General features: G+C 41.1%; 1 protein-coding gene across 2 annotated transcripts in view; it reads left to right on the plus strand.

Annotated features, from left to right (window-relative positions):
- The window catches only part of hcn4 (hyperpolarization activated cyclic nucleotide-gated potassium channel 4), a 60,836-nt gene extending 44,772 nt beyond the window's left edge, over positions 1-16,064 (plus strand). For both annotated transcript variants that reach the window (XM_058628643.1, XM_058628642.1), the window contains exons 7-8: positions 8,630-8,794; positions 11,113-16,064. In XM_058628643.1, coding sequence (XP_058484626.1) covers positions 8,630-8,794; positions 11,113-13,328 — 2,381 coding nt within the window. In that variant the 3' untranslated portion in view covers positions 13,329-16,064. The remainder of the gene's footprint in view (positions 1-8,629; positions 8,795-11,112) is intronic.
- Positions 16,065-27,759: the final 11,695 nt, after the last annotated feature.

Here is a 27,759-nt window from a genome sequence, read left to right on the forward strand (position 1 = left end):
AGGGTGTGTGACGGCTTGGACACTCTGCCACTCAAAGTCAATAATCAATTAGATTTGATTACAAATTAAAACATTTAAGAGGAACAACACACATTCTACTGTGATCATCAATATTCAGTTGTGAAAATGTGCATGTGTATCAAAACAGTAACTACTTAATATACTACTGATATTGAAATGTTATGATCTCTTTCCATCATTTCAGTCACTTTTTTTTAATTTGCATAGAATAATTCAAGTTCAAATTGGAATTTAAATTCAAAAACTAATAATTGTTTTGACCTAAACTTGGCACGGGCTGATGATCAGAACTTAACCCAAAACAGATTAATATCTTTTGATCTTTTGAAAATACAACGTCGCATCTGATCTATATAAATTACAACGTCAGTGTTAAAACATGTGCACCTGTGTGAGTTATTGTTTTCCTAAAACAGACACTGAAAACTGCACCAGATTACAACAGGAAGCGAAAAGAACAAATACTGATTTTGATTATTCCTTTAAAGCTCTATGTCCTCTAAATGTATCTGCATTAACATTAACATGTCTTCATCCTTTTTTATTTCCCCAGAGTAAATCAAACAGAAACTGACTTGGTCACTTAAGTCATAAGCATTTGATTCGTATCTATTTTCCTCTCTTGCACGTCACAGACACAGGGCTTTTAAATCCTGTGATTCTGTGATGATTCCTGGCAGTGGCGCTCCACTCGGGGTGTAAGGGCGGGGCTGTAGTGAGGTAAGCCAAGAGCCAGTGGGAGGCTGTTACCAAACACGAGTTAGTCATTCATGAAATTAATTGGTGCAGGCTCAGCAAAGGCACTGATGTGGCACGTGTGGATCTCAATGTGGCTGTCAGTATCAGGAAGCAAGAGTTCAAATGCAATGTGTTTGGCTTTCTTTATGCTGAGATCTGCTCAGCGTGGACTGCAGTGTGGATGTCAGCGAGCCATGTGAGCGACTGTTTTTGTCAAGCACGTTCAGTGTCAACAGCCTTTGTTTTTTTTTTTTTTACAGTACAGCAAATGCCTTGCGTACGTTCTCATCAGCGTCTCGGGGCAAACTCATGTACCATACCGCGTTCATTCATAGACGACCTGAATTATTCACACACTTGTATACTTTGCAGTCATCTGTGGTTAGTTAGCTGTTGGGTTAGCTCGAGCCTGAGAGCCTGAAGTCTGAAGTGGACGTGACATTTCCTGGACGGGAGCGTCGGCTCAGCACACAGTGATCCAGGGACGAGGGGAAATGTGATGTGACTTCAGTCCCGGCACTGAAGGACGTGTGGATCCCTGCCAAGCTCGCTCTCTGGGTGTTGCTCTGAGCGCAGAAAGAAAACATACCCCCTCCAACCGTCCCCTTTCTCTCTTTATAGCTCAGTCTTGAAACACTACTTGTCGAAAACGGCATCTCCGCTGCCCTCTCAGTGCCCAGATCGAGCAGGTTATTGTGTTGTTATAGCCTTCATCTTGTGTTGCTTCCAGTAATTGACGTGTCGCCGGTGCATGCTCTCTCTTGGCTGGAGTGGAGCTCAGTGACCTTGTGGTGGCCCCCGCATGCCAGTACTTATCAAAGGCTGCCTTTGATTGCACTGCTAAGATGGCTCACTTTGCCTCTGAGTGAGTGGCTTGTAGCAGCCCCATGAGTGTGGTGAAAAAAAAAGAATGTGAGACACAGTCAGAGTGGGAGGAGATGCTGGAGGGGAGTAAGTTGACTGCATAGTTTGTAATCTCCTGTGTCACCTTTTGTGCCTTGGCCCGCAATGGTGCTCCCTCTAAGTCTGAAGTCTTGTAAAATCCTAGTTTGGGGAAGTAATACACCGACCCCATCTCTCATCGCTTTCAATTTTTTACCTTCTTCCTTCAATCTGAGCTGAAAATGACTCGCCTGTCAAGCTGCCAAATGACCATTCTGCCTAATTCAGTGACTGAGAGTAGCTGCAGGAAAGGCCCAAGTAATCCTTTTGGTCCTTAACCCAGTTAACACCCTGCACCTCTTATTCTGACGTGACATCGTCTGCAGCACTGCAGCAGCTGACTGAGTGACAGAATGGGCCACATGACAGTTTAAAGGGTCGCGTCGTGCTGTGTAACGGTTTATTAGTGTATGATAGTAAATAATACTGTGTTGATGTAGTGGGATGTGATATGACACATCCCCCTGTGAGAGATGTGGGACTCATTATTGGGAGCGGGAGAACTGTCATCTTTGCTATGTTAATAATAGGTTCATTTTGTTTCCTAAACAAATAGAGAGGCATTGGGGCAACAGTGGCAGAGCGAGTCGTCTTGCAACTTGAAGGTTGAGGGTTCAATTCCCAGCTCCGCTCGTCTACATGTTGATTGATGTGTCCTTGGGCAAGACACTTAACCCCACGTTGCAAAACTGTAGCTTTGAGTGGTCAACAAGACTAGAAAAGTGCTATATAAATACAGACCATTTACAGTTTTTTTTGTCAAAGTTATAACAATTGTACATTATTTTTTTAATATTTATAGATATTTGTTGCTGGCAAAATGAATCAATGTGAATCATTGACTCTGTTACACATTGCAACATAATTCCTCTACATACATTATTTTATTTCTATGTTCCAGGTTCACCGTGTGTTAAGGATATCCATTTTACAGATTTTCTTATTGGTCAACAGGAAATAATTACTATTCAACCTCATGATAGAATAAGATATAAAGTTAAGGGAAAATCCACGACTGCCAGCACTAAATGTAAAGGCAGTATAATAGTTCAGATATTCCTTTCAAAATACCAAATCTAAATCTAAATCAGCAAAGTCAGGGGATCACTGTCCTCTCCCCTTTCCTTCTAGGCAACATGAATACCTCTACTAAACTCTGTACTGATTTTTCCCAGTATTTGTTGAGATTTCAGTCTGGACTATGTGTAAGACAGGTCAGCAGCCCGACACTGACGTCCATCCTTAGAGCCTTACCACTAGCATCACCAATAATTATACATAAAACAATGCCTTAACCAAAAATTAACTGACTTAACTGTTTATTTTTCATTTGTATGCACTACACACCCAGATATATTATCAGTCTTTTGTCCCTCAGCAGTCACAAGGTTTAAAAGAGACCTCAGCATCATCCGGAAAACACCTGATTCCCTCTACCTGTCTGTGCACATGAGCCAAACAGAGAGTGTTTCCATCTCTAATGCTATAAGGGAGTGAGCATGGCATGTCGCGGGGAATCAGGCGGCCCACTGTGGATGCTTCAAAGGTTAGAGTGTGTACACTCTGTGAGCTGTGGGCAGTGTCACAGTGGGAGATGGGAGCTGCCAGCACGATTCAGAATCCAGGTGAACTTTGCTAGACAAGGCTCCAGGACACAGATATTTCATTACAGGCTAAGGAGCTGTGCTTAGACCCATTAATGCACATCCATGCTAACTCATAAACAGAGAGGAAGGCGGGGACAACAACAATGAAACACACTTTAACACAAAAATGAAGTTAAAATGATTTAACCCTTAGAATACAGAGCATTTTGACTGCTTTTGTATGTTTAAACATACACTATATACAGAGGGTATAAGAATCTAAGAATATAGAGCAGGGGTGGGCAATTATTTTCCACAAGGGGCCACAGGAGAAACAAAAAATATCGTTGAGGGCCGAGCCAAATTTGAATTCATTTTAATTTAATTGTATCACTTTCATCTAAAAAAAAAAGCAGTAAATTGTGTTGTTTTGGTGTAAATTAGGCAGCATACAAACACACAATAAACACAATTACTAACCAACTCTATTGAAAATATCAAATGACTACACTATATAATGAATACTATTATACTATACTACTGTGGTGTGGTGTGGTGTAGTGCAGTGAATATACACCCACACACACACACACACGCAGAGCGCACCTGCACATTTACACACTAATGCTGCAATCACACCGTACGAGTTTACATACGAGTGACGGTGCTTCGCTGGTTAGATAATGAACAGGGAGGGAGATAATGATAACTCCTGAACTTAAACCGAGACACTTGTAGAAGAAAAGTACTACGGACCTCGTTCTTAACGATGTCTTCTATATAGGCTGCCTCCGACTCCTTTGCGCGCTCGTCATCAGATAAGTTCTTATATTTCTCTTCGTGTTTGGTCACGTAGTAGCGATTTAGATTGTAATCCTTAAACACAGTGACTTGTGTACCACAAACGACTTGTGTACACGGCGTTACCTTTGACGCCTGTAAAGAAATATTTAGCAGTCCATGTCTTGTTGAAAATTCACCATTCGGAATTAACTTTTCTTTTTTTAACGTGAGTCGACATTTTTAGGGGCCCAGGGGTAACTGGCTAGCGTCACCTGTCGCTGTGCAGACAGACGCAGATACGTGCGTCCATACGTCAGGCTTTTCAAAATAAAAGCAACATAGTTGTAGTGCATGCTCAGCATAAATACTCCATCTGTGTTTATGACTGACATACCGTGGGCCGGACAGGGACGCTTAAAGGGCCGTATGTGGCCCGCGGGCCGTAAAATGCCCAGGTCTGATATAGAGTGTCTTATATTCTTTTTTTCAGCACAACCTGGGCAATCTGATGAAAAAAAACTTTACTACATAAACACACCTGAGCAAAAAGTACTCAAAATGTTTCAAGTCGGATTGAATTTGTGAAATTTGGAAATACGTCACAGTTTACAGTAAATTCACTTGGCTAATTTTTATGAACAAAAAGAAAAGAAAAAGAATATGTGAATTCTGCACAAAATAGGGTTAGGATTGTTTTTTTGCTGCAAACATGCATATATATATATATATATATATATATGCATGTGTATATATATATATGCATGTATATGTATATATATGTATGTATATATATATATATATATATATATATGCATGTATATGTATATATATGTATGTATATATATATATATATATGCATGTATAGAATATATAGCCTTTCAAAGAAATTCTTTCAGTTAGTTTTATATTTTGCATCACACACCAGGATGTAAAAGCTGCATCATCCAACAGACGACCACTCCAAGGTCACAGAATGTGACGTCTAATTCCTCTTTCGTCAGAGCAGCATCCAATTCTTATTTGTGTCATTCATTTTTGATGAATGCATTATAACTTGAAGAGTGTCTTCATGGTTGCATTAAAGTGACTTCTTTCAGAGTTTGCAGTCTGGAAACTATGACAGCGGTGTCTACACTTCACCAGCTTCAACTCAACAACAGAGCTTTAGGAAGAGAGAACACTGCTGCATGGGTCATGAGTAACCTTGCATCAGAACAGGGTCGCAGGAGAACACGATGGGAAGATACATTTAACTTGATTGTCATAGTTGTATCTCTACTGTTTGGGATTGAATTCATTGTGTACAATAAATCAATATCTTGGTCTCTTGTATCATGCTGCGGCCCACAATTTTGGCCTGATTGAGGATCCCACAGAAATGAATAACTGTGAAAACGGTTTGAAAACGCACACATACACACATCCCTCTGTAATGTAGAACGCACAAATACACCAACAGAGCCCATTCTGTGATTTCATGAAGGATTTGAGCAGTGAGAGTAAGGCGTTAAATAAAAAAGTGAGCGTAACTCGCACAGCTGCCCGGAGCTGATCTGTGTGGCATACAGAATTCTACATTTCGCTCATCAGTGTAAATGCTAAAGATATATAAAGAAATTATTATGAAAAATCAATATGGAATAAATGGAGTATAGTTAAAAGGATGGGGCCAATTTTATGTCAAAAACTTATTACAAAAATAGATGGAAAAACTGAACGACACTTAATGAATTCAATCTGAGCACTGAACAACCCATTTAAGTTTTTGAATGGTTTATTTTTCCTCCTCTTTGTTAAACTGAAACATTTCATATATACTGTGTATATAAAGGGGGTCACAAAATACCAGCGCAATTATTATAATCATTACAAGCAAAAATCACTTTGGCAGTGGCAGCTTAACGCAAAATAACCATTCCCATTTTAAATCACAGTACAGGTTTAAATAATCACAGTATGATTCATTTTCCACCCTCGAAAACAACCCCGCACTCTATTTGGGTGCCACATTTCAATCATCCTCCGGTGTTAAAATTCTAGGCCCTTGTTGATGTTTACAGTAGCCGTCTGCTTTCAAATGCCCAGCATTCTAAGATGTCTGCTAATCCCCTCAAGTGTAGATCCAAGGCAGGTTGCACCGGCCCCTGCTGTGGATTTCTTTTTTTCTGGCCTTGTAGTTCAGATGGCACCACTAAGTGTCCGGGCTTCAATTTCCTTCTGCGAAGACAGTTAGATGAGGCCAGAGGGCTCAGTGCAGCTCATCGCCTCATCTCGACAGTATTGGCTTCAGCCAGAAAGCCACAGGACAAGAGGATTTAATACAGAGCTGCGATTCTCCTCTCCAGAGGGGATTAGTGGAGCAGTGCTGTGGGAAATGGACCCCCAGCACTGCCACAACCAGGGCTGCACTGCCAACACACGCTCACAATAACCACACAAAAACACGTGCAAACATAGTGCACGCATTAACACACACACACACACACACACGCACAAGCTTGGTATTTTATCTTTCAATTCCACACAGCTCTCATGATGAACCATTTATCTCTGTGCTCCCTCTCTCTCTCATTCACACACAAACAGTAGCACACTACATATGTTTTCCAAATGCTTTCTACAATTTATACATTTATTCTCACTTTATGTGTTAGCAAATTTCAATTTTCAAGTCATTGCACACAGTCATAACCACACCTATTCTGTTTTAAATGATTTTATTAGTTTATGTGCACACAGTTGGCGTAGTGGTTAGCACTCTTGCCTTTGCAGCAAGAAGAACCGGGTTCGAGGAGTTTGTATATGGGGGATTAGGTAAATTGGACACTCTAAATTGACTGTAGATGTCAGATTGAATGGTTGTTTTGTCTGCGATGGACTGGCAAACTGTCCAGGGTGTACCCCGCCTATCGCCCTGTGTCAGCTGAGATTCGCCCCGCGACCCTCCTGTGGGGGATAAAGCGGGAGAAAATGAATACCATACCCCCACACAGAAAACAAACGATATAAGACTATATGTGTCATATGACATCGCAGCCTACATTGCAGCCTAACTGAAAGGAACAGTTTGGTCAGTGTCTTGTAGAGGAAAAACACAAGGTCAAATAAGAGAAGGACAGTGATGTGACGAGACAATAAGCTTGAGTTAAGTCGGATGAAAGAGTCTTTAAAACTTTGATTTGATGCAAGTGAAAGGGACGTGCGTGCGTGTGTTTGAAATGGAAAGAGAGAGTTGGACACACACGGGAATTAAGGTTGGAGGATGAGATGAAAGCTTGGGAATAAAAGACATCGGGGGGGGATGTGTAGAAACACATCGCACACCAATAAACAATGTCGCAATATGCCTGCCAAATTCAAACAAGCATTTTAGATGTATACATTACCTTTTACGGGAGTATATTGGTATATAGTACATAGTATACTGTATATAGAAGATATAGCCTGTAATTTCACTGCCACCTCGCCCGCACTGCCTTGCTCTTATGAATAAAATAGTGGCGTATTCTGTATATAGTACATTTACATCCATTTGTATATATATATACACACACAGCACTTGTGCACAATGATGCGTGCATTCACATGCCACTCACTGCATACAGCACAGACATACTTGCACAGACACACACACACACACACACACACACACACACACACACATTCTCTGTGTTAAATGGAGCAGTATTCTCCTGAGCAAGCAGATGAAGGTGAGCAGAACTCTAAGGTCTGGAAATGGCATGAAGTGCAGCAGCAAAGGATTACAGAGAAGTTACAGTTTTACATGTAAAATGAACTGGAGATGGCAAACTTTGCCTAGCATTTTTTTTTATTGTGATTTGCTGAGGACAATAAAGATATGCATATAAAGTTTATTTCAATTTCAAAGGCAAATCGCATGGGTAACACTGTGGGTAAATTCTTGGTCTTGGTATGATTTACAAAAGTACAAAGTATATGTATGTATATATGTATATATATATATATATATATATATATATATATATACTGTATATATATATATGGAAAAAAGCCATATTTTTATATAGTAGGTACAGGAGGTATGTCGGGGCCCGAAATATGTTTCTTTTAATCTTATAAAATGTTTGTGTATAAAATGTATAAAGGTGGATTTAAAATGTGTCATCTTCACGCATCAGTTGAATTCTTTCCATGTTGTTCCAGTAGTTATTTTATGTCCACCTCACAAGTATCCTCCCATGTTTTGTCCTTAATTATAACATTCATATTTAATTCCCATTTTCCCTTTATATTGGGTGTTTCCTGACATAATGGCACTGCAAATATTCACCATTAAATTCTGTAAATTAACATTTAAGAATTTCTTTTGTGGTTGTTATGGTTATTCCTCTGGGACAGTGTCTCCCTGCATTTCTGTGATTGTTACTGTCTGTACATATTATATGATGGTAGAACGATAGGTTGCATGTAACCGAGACATCTATCATATGCCCTGGTATAAATTCACACATGCAAAGCATTGTTGAAATACAGGTGAGCCACAGGATCTAACCACAGCACTTTCTGTCATATTTCAGAGATATGTTTGCTGACCCGAGGCAGAAGGACAGCCAGTGTCCGAGCAGAAACATACTGTCGACTCTACTCGCTGTCTGTCGACAACTTCAATGAGGTGCTTGAAGAGTATCCCATGATGAGAAGGGCCTTTGAAACTGTTGCACTAGACAGACTGGACCGTATTGGTAAGATCATTATCTCTAAAAAAGTATTCGTGATTAAATCCCTATTTATCTGTTTATCTGTTGCCATTGTGATCGATGGTCGATGCATGTGAGCATCTCACATTTTTGATCAAAAAGTAAAATCATAAAATATGTGACAATTACATCACTTTCACATCAGAATTTGGCAAAATGTCAAATTCAAAAGCATTTCTTCTATAAACAAATGTAACATTTCCCGTAGTTTGCAAAATAGCAAACATTTTTCCAGGAGATCAAGCTGGTATTTTGGCTACAGTGAAAGCCAAAACGTATAAAGCTTTGAAAGCTTCAAATTTCACCCAGTCAGCACATGTCCATGGGAAGAGATAGATCTGTGCCAATAGCAACTGACACTGAATTCAGATGTTGAGATTTTCATTGGGAGTGACCAGGATGGACAGGATTAGAAATTAGCATATTTAACCAACAGCTCAGGTTACACGGTTTGGAAATAAAATTAAATAGAGGCAAGGTTGAGATGGTTTGGCCACGTGCAGCGGAGGAATAGTGAATGTATTGGACAAAGGATGCTGAAGATGGAGCTGCTGGGCAGGAGGAAAAGTAGACGAGAGGGTTCATGGATATTGGGAATGAGGACACTTGGTGTAACAGAAGAGGTGGCAGGCGATTTTCTGTGGTGACCCCTAAAGGGAGAAAGAACGTAAATCCCTCAAAACAATTTCAATAATTGCTCTTAATGTATCGTGTGCATACATGACACTTCTTTTCTGAAAATCTGAGGGCTGTAAAAGAGTTGACACTGATACAATGACGTCGAGTCATTTTCAAAAATAGGTAGATGGAGCTATGAGTTTTATGTCCCTGCGTGACTTCTCTAACACATAAAATTTACATTCTCTCCACATCCTTCACTCTTTCCCAGACTCACCCTGGCCAGATGAAAAATTCACAATCAAAGGCAAGCCTGTAACATCACTCGGCTATCACTGCACGCTCTGTTTTATCCTTAGCTATGTTTAGAATGGAAGATAGAGAAATTGCTTTAGGGAGTCTCTTTGTAGAAAATGGCTGCTTTGAAAAGATGTGGTGGGCTGATAGGGATGTTTCTGTGAGATGGTCTCCTGTGTATGTCCTTTCTGTTGGGCTAGATGCTCATGTAGATTGTCCTCTCTTTTGTAAAGTCAGTTACACAGCACTGAAATTAATTACCGCCTTGATGGAGTGGGAAATCTAGCTTAAGGTGTGTGGGTGATAACAGGTCAGGTGGTGCCGGCCGGGTCAAGCTAGATGTACAGTAGATACAAGGACTCTAATACTCGGTCACCAGTCATAACAGAAAATGGACAGATTGATCTGGGCCTAATTGCATCCACAATATGTTCGTGTTTCACTGCCTTTTGTTAGCACCAAATTGAAAATGTCAGTCATGTGAATTAACCTCCTTCAGCGTTTGTGTGACCATTCAACATTGACTAATGGACTTTGTGGTCAGAATCGCACACATTTCTCTGGAAGGTTAGATCAGTGGTCAGGATGCCTGTCATAGTGACGTTACTCCGACTTGTCTCTTTGACCTTGTGTGCAGCACGTGGGGAGTTTGTTTTCACATAGCTATTTCTTAAGTCCAGAAAGGTGTACTAAAATTAGGAGCAAGTGTTTCTTAAAATCGAATTCTATCCTGATTGTACATCTCAAATTTCTTCCTTTTATATTTGTCAAAGCAACATGATTTAGGTTAAGCTCTTATTCTTCTAAGTATTTCCCTTTTGATGCCATTAGATGATATTGACTAATAATGGCATAGAATGTGTGACATCAATAGATATTGGCAGTCTTTATACATTCTCTCAGCATAGCTACTACTCCCAGCTTAACCTGCACTTTGTGGTACAATGTTTGCTTTATATTTTGTCTCTTTTTCCTTAGGGAATCACAGTAAGAGCTAGTTAAATAAACATTGCCTACACCTTAGGCTGCTGTGCATCCTGAACATCTGTCTTGAGGTAGTTGCTGTATCCCCAATCTCTTTTGTTGTTTCACTTATTCTTCTGTGCTCTTCAATGCCCAATGTCTTAACCACTCTGTTCCATTCCTCTGTCTCTTTCTGAAATCTATTTTTATTTATTTGTGATTTTTATACATGCATTTACTTCTTCATTTTCTCCCTTGATAACACCTTCTGTGTTAGGGTGCTGTATTGGAAAGGGTTACAGCAAATTAGGGTGCTTATTGGCATATACTAAAATGTTATTGAAATGAGATGTAAACTCACGTTTTATCTTATATGTTACTTAATGTGTCTCTTTCTTTTTCTGTGTGTGCATGTACTTTTTAAGGCAAGAAAAACTCCATCCTGCAGCATAAGGTACAGCACGACCTCAGCTCTGGTGTACTCAACTACCAGGAGAATGAGATCATCCAGCAGATTGTGCAGCATGATCGGGACATGGCCCACTGTGCCCACCTCATGCAGAACGCCCCACCACACTCACCTCCCTCGCCTACCCCAGTCATCTGGGCCCCGCTCATCCAGGCACCTCTTCAAGCAGCAGCCACCACCACTTCAGTAGCCATTGCACTGACACACCATCCCCAATTCCCACCAACACTCTTTAGGCCCCCAGTTTCTGTTCTGGGGTCCTTGAAGGACCCTCCAAGTCGGTTAAAGAAGTTTCAGACATTTGTTCCTTCATCCACAGCACCTGGCTCTGCCGGGGAATCTCCCTCTAGCACACCCTCAAAACTGAACACTGGGGTGGACATGTCATTGCTGGCCTCTTTCCGGGCCCATCACATGACATCACTTTCAGGTGAAACTGGCTCTAGCCAACAGGTTTCAGGTAGTGGAGGACAACAAGGACCTAGTGGAGTTGGGTCTGGGTCCAGTAGTGGAGGGGTGTCTGCCTTCCCCTTTGGACCATACTCATCCTCTGGCTCACCCTCATCTAGTATGGCACAGCTGCATCCACAACCACAGCATCAACAGCCTTTTCGCTCCAACACACCTCCTCTCTCCAACCTCTTCCGCCAAGGATCTACAGGTGGAAGCACAGGGTCAGGAATAAGTGGTGGGACAGTTGGAGCCTGTGGTGGTGCCACAGGGTGGTCTATAGGTGGAGTGGTTGGAGGTTCAGTGGAGGAAGCCTCTGTAGAAGACACATCTTGGGTTGGTGAGGACGTTTTAAGTGGAACAACAGAATTGACTCAAGATAGGCATTTCAATTTTGCAGGAGCTACTGGTGGATCAGTAGGAGGGATCTCAGGGGAATCAATGGGAGGGATATTTGAAGCATCATTGGGTGCTCCTTATGGGCGGTTACCAGGTGGCACATCAGGTGGATCAATGGGGGGTATTACATATGGTCCAAAGGGAGATGCTGCCAGAAGATCAATGGGAGGGGTTTCCAGGGGACCAATTGGAAGGAGGGACTCAGTAGCAGGGGCCACTGGAGAATCACTTGTTTTGGCAAACACGGGAGGAACATTGGGGAGGCTTTCAGGTGGATCAGTTGGAGTGGTGAGCAATCCTAGTGTGTCAATTGGTAGTGCTTTTGGTGGATCAACAACTAGCCATATAGGAGGAGGTTTGAGTGGGCAAGGAGGAGGTTTGATGGGAGGACATATTGGCAGAGCAGCAGGGGGAGCAATAGGAAGCAATGTAGGAGGGTCTGCATCTTGTGCTGTAGGTGGGGCTTCTGGTGGGATTACAAGTGGATTTATTAGTTCCTCCCGTTGTCAGAGTCCTATATCTACTTGCTCGTCCAGCTCTATCCCTGGGCAACTTTTCCAAAGCCAGCCACTACCTAAGCCTCCTCAGGTGGCTCCTCTGCAGCAGTTTGCTGGAGGAGGCAGGACTACCAGTGGCTTAAACCTCCTTCATTCCCCTCCACAAGGCTCACCATCATCAAGTAAAAGTCAGCACAGCCAGCAGCCTCCCGAGGGCTCCCCGTCTTCGCTCAGCCATTTGAGTCTTTCTGGCCTCCAGGCTGGCTTCCTGCCTCACCAGATATCACTGGATAGGTCTGCTCTGGCCTCACTGGCCCAGTATGGTTCAGCAAATGCCTCCCCTTGCCTTACCCCAGTGGCTCCCAGCCCTACAGTTCAAAGCCCCGTTGCAGGCAGGACTTTCCACTACAGTGAACCCTCCAGTACCACAGGATCCCACAGTTCTCTGCTCATGCCTCAGTCCTCTCTCTCTTCACACCTTCCTAGTCAGCCACACACGACTGGGAGAGATTCCCCACTGGGTCGCTTTTCAGATGACCTAAAGCTTTTATCCAGCTCACATCCATCTCTACCCCAGGAGGTGGCTCAAGCCTTAGGACACCAAACTCCTCACCCCTCTGTGGAGACTGGATATTACCCCTCACCCTTTTCCTCACCTACTCTTGTGCCCAAACCTTGTAGCTCAGTGCCAGGCCACATGACTCCTCCGATCCAGACTCAGGCACCTGGGGCCTCCCCAGCTTTGCCTCCACGAAGGGGCTCTGCTGCTTACTCATTAGATCTAGAACCTCAAACTGTTCGCTCTAAACTCCCTTCCAATTTGTGAGGATTGATCACACCCTTCTGTGCTCCTCCAAAATGAAACACACAAACTATTTCCATGTGTGAGCTTTTCTTTGTGTCTTGTGTATTCACTGTGTTCCACCCCTCATTTTAACAAAATCTTAACTTTACTGTGATTTAAAAGATAATTTACCGGGTAACATGGAGCTCTAGAGCAGTCTATGTTTGTTTTCTTTTTCCTCTTTTTTATTTCTACATACTGTATATAGATAGAGATATATCTAAATAAGTTAAACAAGGGACTTGGAGGGTGTGACAGATGTTCTCCATTTAAAGAACAGTAATTTTCTTTATTTCGATAGTTATGCCAAATTCTTCTGGTGATGTTTAGGAAGATAATTTAATGGACAACACAACAGTACTCTTTTTCTGCAGGAACTTATGCACTAATACCTGCATGTATAAAGGCTTTGTGTGTTTCAAAAAAAACATATCTAAATTTTTAGATAAACGAGCTTCGAGACGGGCCAACTCTTGTCCCATTTCATTTAGGATCACATATTGTTGATCCTTAAATGTATCTATTAGATTGTACTTGTTTATCCTCTGTATACTTTTCTAAATCTTATGCGAGATGGCAAAGAGATGTTTGGTAACCAAAAAGACTTTTCCTGTGTTCACCTCCTCTTGGCCCATCAATCCTTATTTTATACAACTTGAGTGTAATCATACTGTTTTTTAAAGCAGGGCGAGAGGGCTTCAGCAAAGATGCCCTCCAACTTAATACTGAGAAGTAACCACATGTGAGCAACTGGCTTTGTGCAGAGTCCTCAACCATGTCCAAACATGCTCACTTTGTCTTCCAAGCTCATGCCACTAGTGCATGTGGAAAGCATGTGTTGTTTTTCTTCCTGACTGTGCAACTGTTAATGTGTGAGTGTTGGTGAGAAAAAAAGTGTGTGAGTCACTGGGAGAGTCAGATGCAAGGCAAGACTTTTCCCTGGACTTTTTAAAAGTACTTGCATTTTTAACACACAAACTAGGACTTCCATTAACTACAGCTTATCTGTTGAATTGTGTAGCATTCAGGCAGTTTAAAAGCTGCCTAGTAGCCCAAACACTCAGTTTTTGGTCACGAGTTAAAACAATACATACAATGCACATGCCGAAGAATCACAAAAATATTGATTTGTGCATTACTTCACGTACAGTAGCTACAAAAGAGATATGGGATGTTGTTGCTAATGGGAAGTATTGTGTAGATACACTGAAGTCACTGTGCCCCGCAGATGTAAAGATACTTCCATAACTAAAAAAAAGTAATTGCTTCAACATTTTGTTTGTTCAGACATATACATCAACAGCCATGTCCAAAGTGTCCTTTAGCAAGACACAGAACCACTACCGACAAAACTGTTATGAGGCAATTTACACATAAGACTCAATAGGTTGTGAAAAGACACCCCATTTTACTGCGGCTGTAATCAAGACCAAGCTCTTTTGTGGTTGCATTGTTGTACATGTTTTTTGTTGTTTTTTTGTTTGTCTTTTGCACATGCATAGTGTGCATAATGTACATGGAGTAAACAACCAGTATGATTGATGGCATTTGGGTGTGAGCAGTCAAAGATGAAAGATGAGATGAGAAAATGCCCTTTATGTGTTTATGCACTGCATGTGTTTTAATTCCCGTGAAACTGTCAGAGCTGTCAGAGCTGTCGAAAAACAGCATGCACAGTAAAAATGCGCTATCACATATCTCCCAAAGGACAGGAGTAGTGATATGCTTCATGTTCGTCCGTAGCTCATCACCAAGACAGACCCAGGTTCCACTCAGACAGCTGAGTCCCTAACTCAGTCACAGCACTCAGCTACTGCAGCCTAATTTAACAAGACATGTCTGAAATCCCTTGACCTTAGCAGCTATCACATACTCACACACAGAGGTGCACAGTGACCATGCTGTCCTATAATTACAGTTCCCAGAGGTCCCTATAATAAGGTATAGCAATACTGACATGACTCTCACCTGCAGACATGCACATTTACAGACATGTACGCAACCACGAGAGCCACACAGCGACTGCTCATGGCCCAAAAAGCAAAACAAAACAAAATGAGACTATTTAAAAGTTCAAAAAGAGAGGACATCTCTTACCAATTGATTTTCAACTTTCTTGTTACATGTCATTTAGCAGACGCTTTTATCCCAAGCAACTTACAATGGAATCAAGTACAATTAGCCAGGGGTGGAATCGAACTTGTGACCACGATGTCTTGCGTACACAAGGTAGGGTCTTGGGTCTTGGGTTTTGAGCAACTCTGTTGGTGGCGCGCTCCATATTGTTCAGACAGCTGTCCAAAGGTAGACTGAATGCAATATATCCAGCCACGATTTGTGTGTCACCACTCGTCACGTGAAATGTTACCAACAAGTGACATAGTGTGAAATGATTAAATAATTACTTGGCTTATTACATATCAGATATCATTAATGGGTCCGAGCTTTTAACTTGACACAAATTACATTTTCATGGACTTCTTCACAGACAGAGCAGGCGTTACTAATGGCCAAAGCAGTGTTGTGTTCACCTCTCCCACGTTTAGGGTCTTGCATATATCGGCAATAAATAACTGAAAGGCTCTGAAACATTCTGCTTGGCCTTGCACCTCATTGTAGGAAGCCCGGGACTTTTCCAGACGCAGAGCTTTGCAACAGAAACAACAGCAAGTTAAAAGAGGGAACTGCTGCACCTTGTCCTCCAATGGTGTCGGCATTTAAACCTTCCTGTACCTGCCAGCTTTGCACCACATAAATGCACATGGACTGTGTCTCACACATCAGGACATATTTTCCCCTCACAGTATAACTCTATTTAGAAGCAGAGAACAGACCGAGACATGGAAGTGAGGGGACATGTATGCACAGAGGGAATGATGTAATCGGACACAGGGAGGGAGGGAAGGGAGAGAGACAGACACCCCATGGGGTGCTCATGCTGACGGGGTGCTTGTTCCTGGTTGGACTTGTGGTATGCTGTCCCCTTGTTTATGATTGTCCCTGAGTGCTAGTGGGTGCTTGTCACTGCGGTATTGATTGGAAGGATATGAGGGAAAGCTTTTTGCTATTTGGCTCGCAGCTATTGTTTGGGTTTGTCAATGAGGCTGTGTTTGCCGTGCTGCCAGGCAGGGGGTCGATGGCTGGGGGTGGACGCTGTCTTAGGAGGGCTGCGAGGGGAAGCGCATGCCAGAGTTTATGAGGATTGATTAGTTGTCCTTAACCAAGGCTGGTCTGTTATCACAGATAAGTGATTCGGCGTGGCATGAGTGTGGACAGTATCAGTTGAATCTGTCACTATTGGTTAGAGAGCTGACACGTCCTTTGTGAAACTGGAATTATGTAATAATCGATAAGTGGTTTAATAATCCTAAGGATAGTGAAATTCAGAGTCACTAGATTTTCACCTGTCAGCAGTTTCTGTCCTACACGGGGGATTTGCTGTGTCTTTGCTTCCAAAACTTTTGGTGCAGCTGCATCTGTATTCTAAATTAATGTAGTATCAAAACAGTTTTTTTGATTGTTGTTTTTTGTCTCTTTGAGGAACCAGATGGCAATTAGATATGGAGGCTTTAAAACATTCCCTCTTATGAAAGAGGCAAATAAAATGAGTGTGACTGCTCACATGAGAAACAATTTCCATTATGTCTCTCTTTGTCACCCACGTAAACATGGGAAGAAAACGGCATTTTGAGAGCAACAAAGGAAAAAGCAATGAACGGCAGATCGAGGATCTCAAAAGCTGCTCCGAAAATCACTATTCCAAAATCAGTTCAGAGAAAGAACTGGGAAACCATTTTCACGTCTGTTTTTGTTGTATCCTGTAACGTAGTATGTCATTTTTATTGTCATAGTTTTGTAAGAAATGATTGCTCTGGTGATATTTATTGTAAGGCCAGTGCCAGTGTGACTCCATAGTGGAGTAGCGTGCAGTAGTTCTAAAGCTGTTTGTCTGGTTTGAGAACATACAGTGCAGCAGGTTTTGTCTGTTGCTTGTGCGACTCTCTCATCACGGAGCTTTTGATGGAGCTCCACATGCACCATTACCAACCCATGGTTATTTCTGTAACGCAGCGTTCTCGGATGCTTCGTTTGGTGCACTTCCAATTTCGCCGCCTAATCAAAGCCCCCCCGCCCTCCCCCCTTCCCCGCTACTCACACATGAATATGTGTTAGCGAATCAGTGATGCACGCTAATAAAATCATTTGCTGTGATTGAGGATTAGATGTAGCGGCGGCGGAATCGAACCTGCAATTTCTCGAGGGAGGCGAAGGCACACGTGTTTTTCTAAGAACCTTATTATTCATTCATGGCCACATCCCTCCCTCCCTACCACACCCACAGACGCTCAATTTATTTTGTACACAAGCACCAGAATCAGGTGTTTTCCGCGTGTAACCGTGTACCTCAGAGTGACTGCGTTTGATTTGATGATTGCCATATGTAGCAAAAGGTTCTGTTTATCATGCATCTAATATAAGTGACCTCGTTTGCTGCCGCTCCAGTGAGATGGAATGACATGACAGTAATGTTGCGTTGACCACAAAGTGGGCTGTTGGCCAGTGTAACCTGGATATGACCCAGCTGTTACGTGCATGTACTATATCACCTAGAGATCCTTCAGGGTAAGTGTGTTGCAGTGTTCATGAATCAAATCTTACTTGCTTCTGTAATCTAACAAATATACAAATTAGAATCTTGAAAACACATCTGGTTTGGAAAATCCTGTGTGGATAGTTTGAAAAAAATCTGTTTAATGATACTGTCTTTCATTTGTTGAAATATGTTATATAATCCCGGCTAATCTGATGTTGGGAATGTAATGTCAACAAGGTACTTACCTATACAGATTTATATATTTCCATAGGACCTATTTATACTTCTATATTTATTTTAGACTCTTAACATGTGATGTCAACACCATAACAGATAATAATTAGAAATGCTCACTAAATTTTGTGTATGTACAGAGTCCATGTCCATAATTTGTAAGGAAACATGTCATTTTCATTGTGCGATCTCTCTACTTGGGACGTTTCCATTACATGATGCTACAGATCAAGACTTTATACCTGAATGCTCAACCTTTTTGTTTCATGAAGGCAGCGACTGGTTCAACACTTCTTACAAGGACATGCAGCCTTTTAGGGAGGACAATTTTGAGGACTATTTTGGCCGCTTTGCAATCGACCGATGGATATTTGTTTTCTGCATTTAACACTGGAACTATGGGAAAAAGCAATAAGGAAACTGTACAGGTATGGTGTGACTGGATGTGTACCTACAGGACATTGCGCTGATCAGCAGGACAACCACACACACACAGACACATACACACAGAGTAGCCATGACTCATGATTTGTGTGGTGGTGAAAGGATGATAAGCACACACACTGGATGACATATAATGGTATAGAATAAATATAATTAACACCTACCTGAAGTGTTTCTCTCTGTCTGTTGTGTGTGTGTTTCCATAGATCTGTGTCTAAAAAATTATGTAATCCTCCAGATGTTAAATGAAGCCTAGATTAGTAATTTGACGCTGCATACTCGTAACTGCACATCACACATTTGCTAAGTCACCGTCGGCACATTCTGACACCATTATTACTGCATGCTTTTGTCAACCAGTGAGATTTGAGAGGTTATTTTCCTGATTTTCTCCCTGCATCTATTCGATGTGTGTCACTTTAAGCCAAAGCCTTTTTGTGCACGCACTTTGACTCATGGATGCACACAACGAGCGGTCAAGAGACAGGTGAAGCTCCTCAAAATGCCGAAAATGTTGGCAGACCGTAAAAAGGGAGGACACTCTGCTTCTGCCTCTGTGGGCACTCAGCCATCTGCTTCATTAGAATTCCCCCTTGAGGTAACCTTCCCTTCTCCAAGAGAAACTCATTGAAAGTGAAGGGCTTTGTTTTAGATTGTCTTTTGTAATTACACATTATTCTCCTCCTTTGATGCCTGAAGAGAGGAGCTGGCTTATATACTGCAAAATAAAATAAAAATCACGGCAGAGTGTGTGGCGTACACCATGCATGACTGTTGGTGCCACACGAGCCTCCTGTACGCTGTGTCTCTGTGTGATTTTTGTGCAACAGACCAGATCAGCGAGGTCATGGTGACATGCTCGCTCAGCTGAGGTGGCTGTCTCTCTGCTGCCATGGAGGGAAAACCAGCACTAATAACTTCCTCCACAGCATCTGAGATAATCTGCTCTAGTTCTCCTTGGGTCAGACACGACAGTGATTAATCCTGCCATTACCCCACAGGCCTCAGAGTGGAAGCATCGTATAAACGTGAAAAGGGTTAAAAAGTTTGAGGAACTTAAATACCCAGCAATTTACCACATTTTAAACATTGTCATTCATTTTGCAGTTGTATTTTAGCCACTTATTGAAAGTTTTTCCTCGTCTTGCAAATGGCTTGACACTCAAGTTGACACTGTCACAGAGGCACATGTCTCACTTTCCACATTAAGTTAAATATTTTAATAGTTACATATGAGAAGGACAAAGAAGATGATTTGGTTGAAATGTAGTTGACCAGAGGGGTGAAACTTGAGTGTACTGAAAGCCTTAAGAATTGTACAGAGTAATAGTGGATCAAGATTATATTTTTGTTTTTATTTTTCTGAAGGAAAATACTTTTACTTTCCAGGTCTTTTTCAAGCTAGCGCGCAAACATGGTTGTTTTTGGCTGCTCGCCGCCCAGAGCATCCAGAAACACACAGTAACTACACTTGTTTTGTATTGTTGTTTTTTCTCTCTCAGCCTTGCCATCGAAGCTTTTTGACATCTGTCAAATATTGTCCAAATGTTAAATTTAAAATACTCCCGTTTTTGATGTGCATGGCTGAAAGTTTCTGGTTTTGTGTCAATGTGGTTGTTCATGCACGAGGATTGGAAGGACTGCAAATCTGTGTATGCATGCATGTGTGTGTGTGTGTGTGTGTGTGTGTGTGTGTGTGTGTGTGTGTGTGTGTGTGTGTGTGCGCCTCCTGGGATTAAGTTCACGTAAGCATGCACATAGATAAAATCAGGAAGATGACCACAGGTTGCAAACCTCATGTCCCCCCTCTCTTTTCTCCTTTCCCAGTCCTGAGCTCTCTCCCCCACTGCAAAATCATGCTTGTTAAAACTGGACCATATGTTCCCCCCCCAGACAGGACATTGATGTAGGAAATATTGTAATTTTTTAACCTCTATTTACTTTAAAATGTGTATTTATTTATTTTTTCCTTATTAGGACATACATGTAACTGATGGACTTGAATATGAAAGTATAACATGGGATAGAACTGGACCAACTGCACCCAAGGCATGGATTGAAGGATATCATTGTCCTGCTAACATTGCGTCTCATTGGGACACATGAATGTAATTAGGTTAAACCCCAGCTTTATTGGGAGATATTTTTCAGTGGATGATAGAAACAACCTGAATTTACAAGAAAAACAAGAAAAAGACATAAAAACATGCTCACTCAGCTGAAAGACAACCAAAATAAAAAAAGAAGAGGCATCGGTTTGTTCAAAAGACATTTCAGATGATTTCATTCACAACATTTTAATGATTAAAATTTCGTGGGCTTATAAAAAATTGTTTTGTAAAAATTAAAACTGTTTTTATTCAGATTTTCCTGTGCTCCTTGCATCAGTATTATTAGCATATTATATGTGCAATAATATATTGGTCACAGATGATATTTTACTTACAGTAGTTTCATGGAATTTTATTTTATTTTCATTGTTCCTTTAATACCATATACATAAACAAATAAGCTCTCACCACAACCATATTTATATTGTGTTCATAATTTACAGTAGATCACATAACATGCACTTTTTTTTTCTAACCTTTTCAAGTTGTTTCCAGGTCACTGACTGAGTGTTAATGGGAAGTGAGACGGACAGACTGTGATGTGATGATGTGCTGCCTTCAGCTGTGACCCCACTGTGATATGTCAGCATAAGAACCAGCAGCTCAAGTTGTCACCCTGCCATCTGTTAACAGTCTGTACTAAATGTGGGTTTCCAAGCAAAGCCAATCCTCCTCCACAATAACCCACAGAGTCTGATACAGTTATCAGCCTGTATCTGACTCCAGAAGACTTTAAATCCCTCTTACAATGCTCATGTTTAAATACAGTTGGTTGAACTGGTGCTTGAGATTGAATTGCAATGAAATCAATCCAACGTATGATATCCACTATTTCCTACTTCACTTATGAAAGGAGAATATTCCAGTGGACATTTTTGCAGTTTGTAATGTAATGTTTAGGGATGCTTTCAACATTTCTCTCCAAACCAAACATATCTCAACATATTATGCAGCGTAGTTCGGGGGATAAATCCTGTAATTTTCATCGCTACGTATAATAATAAAAGAATGAAACCCAGAACTCATTTGAAAAGAGAGGGAAATACCATTTTCTTATTTTTAGCATATAATCCTCCATGACTGGTGATCCTGCAATACCATCCTCCTCTACTTCCTCCTCCTCCTCCTCCTTTCCCCAGTGAAAAGATCTTCCTTCCTCATATGCCTCTTCCCGCCTTGGCTCTGGAGATGCCATGTGTCTCACCACACTATCACGTGCGTTTCATAGGGTGAGGGTAAACCGTAGATAGAAGAAGCAGACGCCCCCGCCCCCCACCACCACCACCACCACGGTAGCCTGCAGCCTCTGTTCCCTGTTTATCATATTAGCCCATGCCCTTGAGCATTTTGCAGCCAGACTCATCCTTTGAACTAAGGAGAGAAAGCAGACCGGGGCTGCCATACCATAAATCATGTTGGTTTAAATTCTGACAGTAAATGTCCTTGTATTTAACTATCTCCTGGATTCAGAGTGGAGCGTCTTGATTGCCTGTCTTCGTGTTTCTGCCATGGCATCCGCTTCCGGCCTTCAGAGAGAGCAGAGGGAGGAAGAAGAAAAAAAAAAAAAAGAAAAGAGCCCCCCTTATCAATTCCATTTTCTCTTTGAAAACCAAATAAATATTAGCAGCACAATATGTTTTGTGATAAAATCTTGTGAATGTGAGAGACTGCCGCGACGCGTCGTGGAAGCCAGGATCAAATTATCTTCCACCATATGCATCTACAAAGGCTTAATTACACCAGTGCTGGACGAGCCATTGTTCAGAATAATTAAGATAGTTTGAAGTGTTATTACTGACTCCCATAATTATAATTCTGCAGAAGGGCTGTCGAGCAGAGTCACTCTTTGGACAGGAACAGAGTCGAGGAGCAATTTTCGATTCAGCCAGCCAAAGCTCTGAATGTCACGCTGGCCCTTGCTGACCCCCCCGTGCTTCATCTCAACTGCAAATGACTGTCTTTGCTGCCGGTGTGAGGAAGTTTCGAAAATATGTAGGTCACTCATGTAACGGATTCCAAGCACATAGCAAATGTAATTAGAGCAAATCCTAAGAATTCCTTCAGAAAACACCCTGATGTGAGAAGCCCACAATTAAGCCTGTTGAAAAGTGAAGTAAACACACGTGCAGGTGTTCCTGTCATTTTGCAAACTACTCACAGGTGACGTGTGTCAGGATTATAAACCAAATGTTTATAACAGGTGGAATATATGGGCGAGAGCCTGCATTTAACGTTATGTACTGTCTTCTAGGAGAGCTGTTACATTTACCAGCACTCAGTCAAATTGGTAAGATCTAAGTACAATGGCAGCCTGAGAGGCTTTTGAGTGAGAGATTTATTTTTTTCTTCACATTACTACCCGCCATAAAATGTCCTTTTCTCTAAAGTCCTCTGGTCTTTAGAGTCAGCAATGGATCTCAGTGAAACGTTCAAACGACCGGCAGCACATTCACAAAGAGACGGCTGTGGAGCACGGCGGAGGAATGAGAGGTGAGCTCAGGAGGGAGACCTTGAGAAAAAATTTATTAAGTTCTAACAATGGCTACATGGTGTAAATTGTAGAATACCTGTTGACTGCCACACCTTATTGAGCATGATTGATCCTCTGTTTGAATTGAAATGATTTCTGCACTGTAGCCACTATGTCTTCAGAAGGAATCGAGTCACTTATACTGTAGATCACATTCAGGTACTGACTTCATTCTCTTTGTCTGCCTGTCTGAACAGCAACGTTGCACCATTTGGTTTCTTAAAAATCGGATGCACTGTACACAGAGGATTTTGGCTGTTTTTTTCCATTACTAAGTTAAAACGTACAGCAGAGTATAGTGTCCTATATCCTTTTTATCAGCACAACCAATCTGAAGAAAAAATAAATCCATTTTCACCAACTGTATAAACACACCTGAGCAAAAAAGATACTCAAAATGTTTAAAATCTTTGAAAAATTTGTGAAATTTGGAAATACATCACAGTTCAAAGTTCACTTGGCTCGTTTTTAAGAACAAAAAGGAAAATAAAAACGCTGCTTTATATCACTACTGAAGATGCGATATAGAATGAACAACAACACATAAGAAGACAAAAAAACACATCCGTGATCCATGTCGCGTGAGCAGGAAGAGTAAAAAAAATTGATGAATGTGTGAGGAATTTACAACAGATGTTGTTTATTTAAATACCCAGCAATTAACCACATTTTAATGCAACAAAGAGTTGTTAAGAAACATTGTCATTCATTTTTGCAGTTGTATTTCAGCCACTAATAATGACTCTCTCAGAGTTCTGTTTTTGGTCTCAACCAGCTTCCTAAGGGACATATCTGACTGTTGTCCATGGTTATAATGTTAATTTATAATAAAAATGAATAAAAGATGTATTATACTTTTTGGCTTTTGGCTTCTCCCTCTCCGGGGTTGCTGCAGCAGATGATCCACATATTTGCTTTGGCAGATATTTTTTGCGCTGGATGCTTTTCCTGATTCAACCCTCCGATGTATCCAGGCTTTGGACTGTGTTCAATTAACATTGAGCAACGGGGATTGGGTATCTTGTTCAGGGCAACCCCAGCCTTTGACCTGGCAGGGATTCAAATGGGCAACTCTCTGGTTACAAGCCCAGTTCCCTTTCCCCAAAAGATGTATTATACATGTAGAAGGCAATCTGTGACCTCGCCACTCTACATGTTGCTGTCACATCTTTGCAACTTATCCAACAAGGAACAAAACATTACATTTTTAATGTGTTTTCTATCCGATGTGATGTTTTAAGAAGATGATATATTTGACAAGGTTAAATTATATTCTTCAATTTTGTGCCACAGCGTGCACAAATAACGCAGCCAACTTTAATAACACCCTGCAAAGAAAAAGAGCAGGGAGTAGATTTTGTTTAAAGATTGGATTAAACAAAACTGTTTTCAGTGAGCTGACAGGAGACATCTGTGGTATGACATTGTTATAAGCCAATGCTTTTTTTTTAGAGGTTATTTTCTGCAAATGTAGCTTTGTCCTATTAGCCTGAAGCAGAGACAAGACTAAAATGCTCACTTCTTCTCAACTCCACTTTGCCAGATTTTTGTCACTGCTATATTTTCAGGTATTGCGTCATTTTTTGTATCGTAACATATGCTACTCCACACGACATGCAAATAGTCCTTTATAGGTTAAGGTTCAAGGTTAAAACAGTATTATTAAGTAGTAACTGTGGTCAGCGTGAAACTATACATGGTTGACTGTTGGCAAGAAATGACAAGTGGACGCTTTCTGTGTTGTTGATGCACTAAACCACAACAACCTTAACCACATTACTTTATCCTTTGCTCTCAGTGGACAAGAGATAATAGCAGCGCTTTGTCACTGCACGTAATGCAGTATTATGGTATGTGCTGATAAATCACTGTTGTGTTTGTCCTAAAAAAAAAAGATGCAAGTTTGCAAATCTGGTTTCTACGTCTACAGAATATGATCCGTATGTTGTATCCGTTTCAACGCTCATCTGTGAAGTGGGGATTCATAGCGGCTATAAGAGTCTTTACATAACACAAAGGGAAACGTATATTAATTTGAATGAGGGAAGACTCACTTTCATTAACTCAAGTGGATCCTTCTGAGGTATAGTGCCTTTGATGTTTTCTCCTTAGGTGTTTCCCTTTTTTGCAGCAGCAGTGGATTCAATTGACAGTTACAGTATGGTGGCGATTTTCCCAAGAGCAAAGCACAGATAAAACAGCAAGAGGGTGGGGAAAAACAGTATGTGAGAATGTGTCCATTGCATGTGTGATCGTGCTTCTTTAGGTGTGTGCGTGCCAGGATGTAAAAGCTATTCAACTATGTCTGGATGTGCAAATGTGTGTGCGCTGTATGTGATAAGAGGGATGGAAAGGGGGGGGGGGGGGAGTTTGAAGTCGAGAATCTGGCTGAGGGAGCCAAGGGAGGAGGGAGGTGGGATGGCTGTACAGGGGAGAGAAAAGACCTGTGAGGTGACGGACGAGCGAGCACTGGAGAGAGTGTGTGTGTGTGTGTCCGAGTGTGACTGTGTGTGTTTCTGAAGAGACAAATAAACACTAAGGGGTAAAGAGCTACTGTGTGCTTATGTTCTGTTTCCTGCAGAACAGTTTAAAGGAGGTAGTTAGGCCAATATATATTAGCCACAAATAATACGTTTTATGACCTGTGTCTGTTGTAAAGTTCTCTTATAGTCTAAATTGTGTGTTTTTAGTTAAAACCTAAAATCTTCTTTTTAAAAACCTCAGTATTACAACATTGGCCATCACACCATGAACAACAAATGGCGTGTTTCCACTAGCGCGACTCGCCTCAGCCTCAGTGCCGTCACAGGAAGAGGCACAAGAATCAAACCGAACAATGCCGATTCAATGCCTATAATCTTTAACATTTAGCAGGGAAATGTCTAATAATAATAATAATAATAAATAAATAAAAAATATTTAACAGGGAAGTCTAAAGTATATAGCGACAGCAAAAGACTGTTCGCACCAACCTGAAGGGGGAGGGGTCATGTTACTTATTAATGCCACACACAACTTGAATATTGAGTCATTTGCACACCAGCCATTTTGACAGGTGTAAATAATGTGTCATGTGTAAATGATGAGTTCCATTTAGCTTCCTCAGGTTCAGGGTGTTCGCTGGTTCACTGTCACACTGTCCTGACCGACATAAACTGAACAGATCAGTAACACCTTTGCTTTTCTTGCTAAGACATGTCAAAATGGGCTGAAGAAGGACCCATTGCTGCACTCTGTTTTTGATGAATCAAATCAAAAAATATCTCACACCTTATAGGCATGGTGTGACATAAAATTGTAGTGGTTTTGATACCTTATCTTTTACCACAGTATACCTTGAAAGCAGGTATCAGCCCACACCAAATCACTTCTAAAACCTCACACATGTGCATTGTTTTAAGGCTTAGTCATAGCTGTAGTCGACCACAGCCTGTAAATGGTTCTTGCTTGGGACACACTGGCATTTGCTTTAACATGTCATGGTAAACGTAAGCATATCTCGGTCAACTGGTTATGCCCACCTATAGAAATGAAAATATAGAAACACCAACCCATAAAACAGTGAACAAAATGAATTTTTAAAGGCCTACAAGCTATATAGTGCAGTGCAAAAGTGTTTGTCAAATTATGTGATAATTAGAAGTGGAACAATGTGACTGATGTTTGGTCTTCTATAAGAAAGCTGTTAATGAGTTTAAGTCATACAACGTGTATTTAATGCTCACGCATGTCTTGTAGTCACAGCACATATTTCTCTACATGAAATAGTTGGACAAACACAGGTTTTTAACATTCCGCTCCAGGAGCCACGGTTGTGCTATATGTAGTGTAATGTGTAAACACTAAATACCTGACACTTTAACCTCTAGAACCATTTGGGTAAAAGAATTATTCATCTTGAGTGAAACAGATACAGATACTAAATATGTTCATGTAAGTAAATTGAGTAGTAAGACTACATTATGTTCAAATGAAAGGTCTTTTTTTGTTTTGTTTTTTTACCTTTAACATCATTTTCAGAGGTTTCTTAACGAAAGATGAGTGAGTAGAAACAGCCGTTGAAGGTTTTTTTTTAGCTAAACAACAACATATTATATATAACACATTAACACACAATAACACATTATTTCACTGCTGTCAACACAGAAAATACGGTAGAGAAAATGAGCAGAACATGAAAGGCATTTTCTTTCCAGGGTTCAACACTTTGCACTTGCAGCACTGCAACAAAAGGCTGTGTGTGTGTGTGTGTGTGTGTGTGTGTGTGTGTGTGTGTGCCAGAGGAACCTGTGTATCTACACAAAGACTCTAGGCAGAAAAACTGATATCTGATTTTAAAAGTAGTCTTGTGAGATAAATCCATTTGCCATATTTACCAACGACACAAAACCGAACTCTCTTAACATAGCAGTGGTTGTGTTCTGTATGTGGAAAAAACAACAACATTTGTCAGTGATTGCATTTAGGCGCTGGAGACATAAATCATGATCATCACGCTTG

The sequence above is a fragment of the Solea solea genome, chromosome 5 (genome assembly GCF_958295425.1).
Source record: "Solea solea chromosome 5, fSolSol10.1, whole genome shotgun sequence".
Taxonomy (NCBI): domain Eukaryota; kingdom Metazoa; phylum Chordata; class Actinopteri; order Pleuronectiformes; family Soleidae; genus Solea; species Solea solea.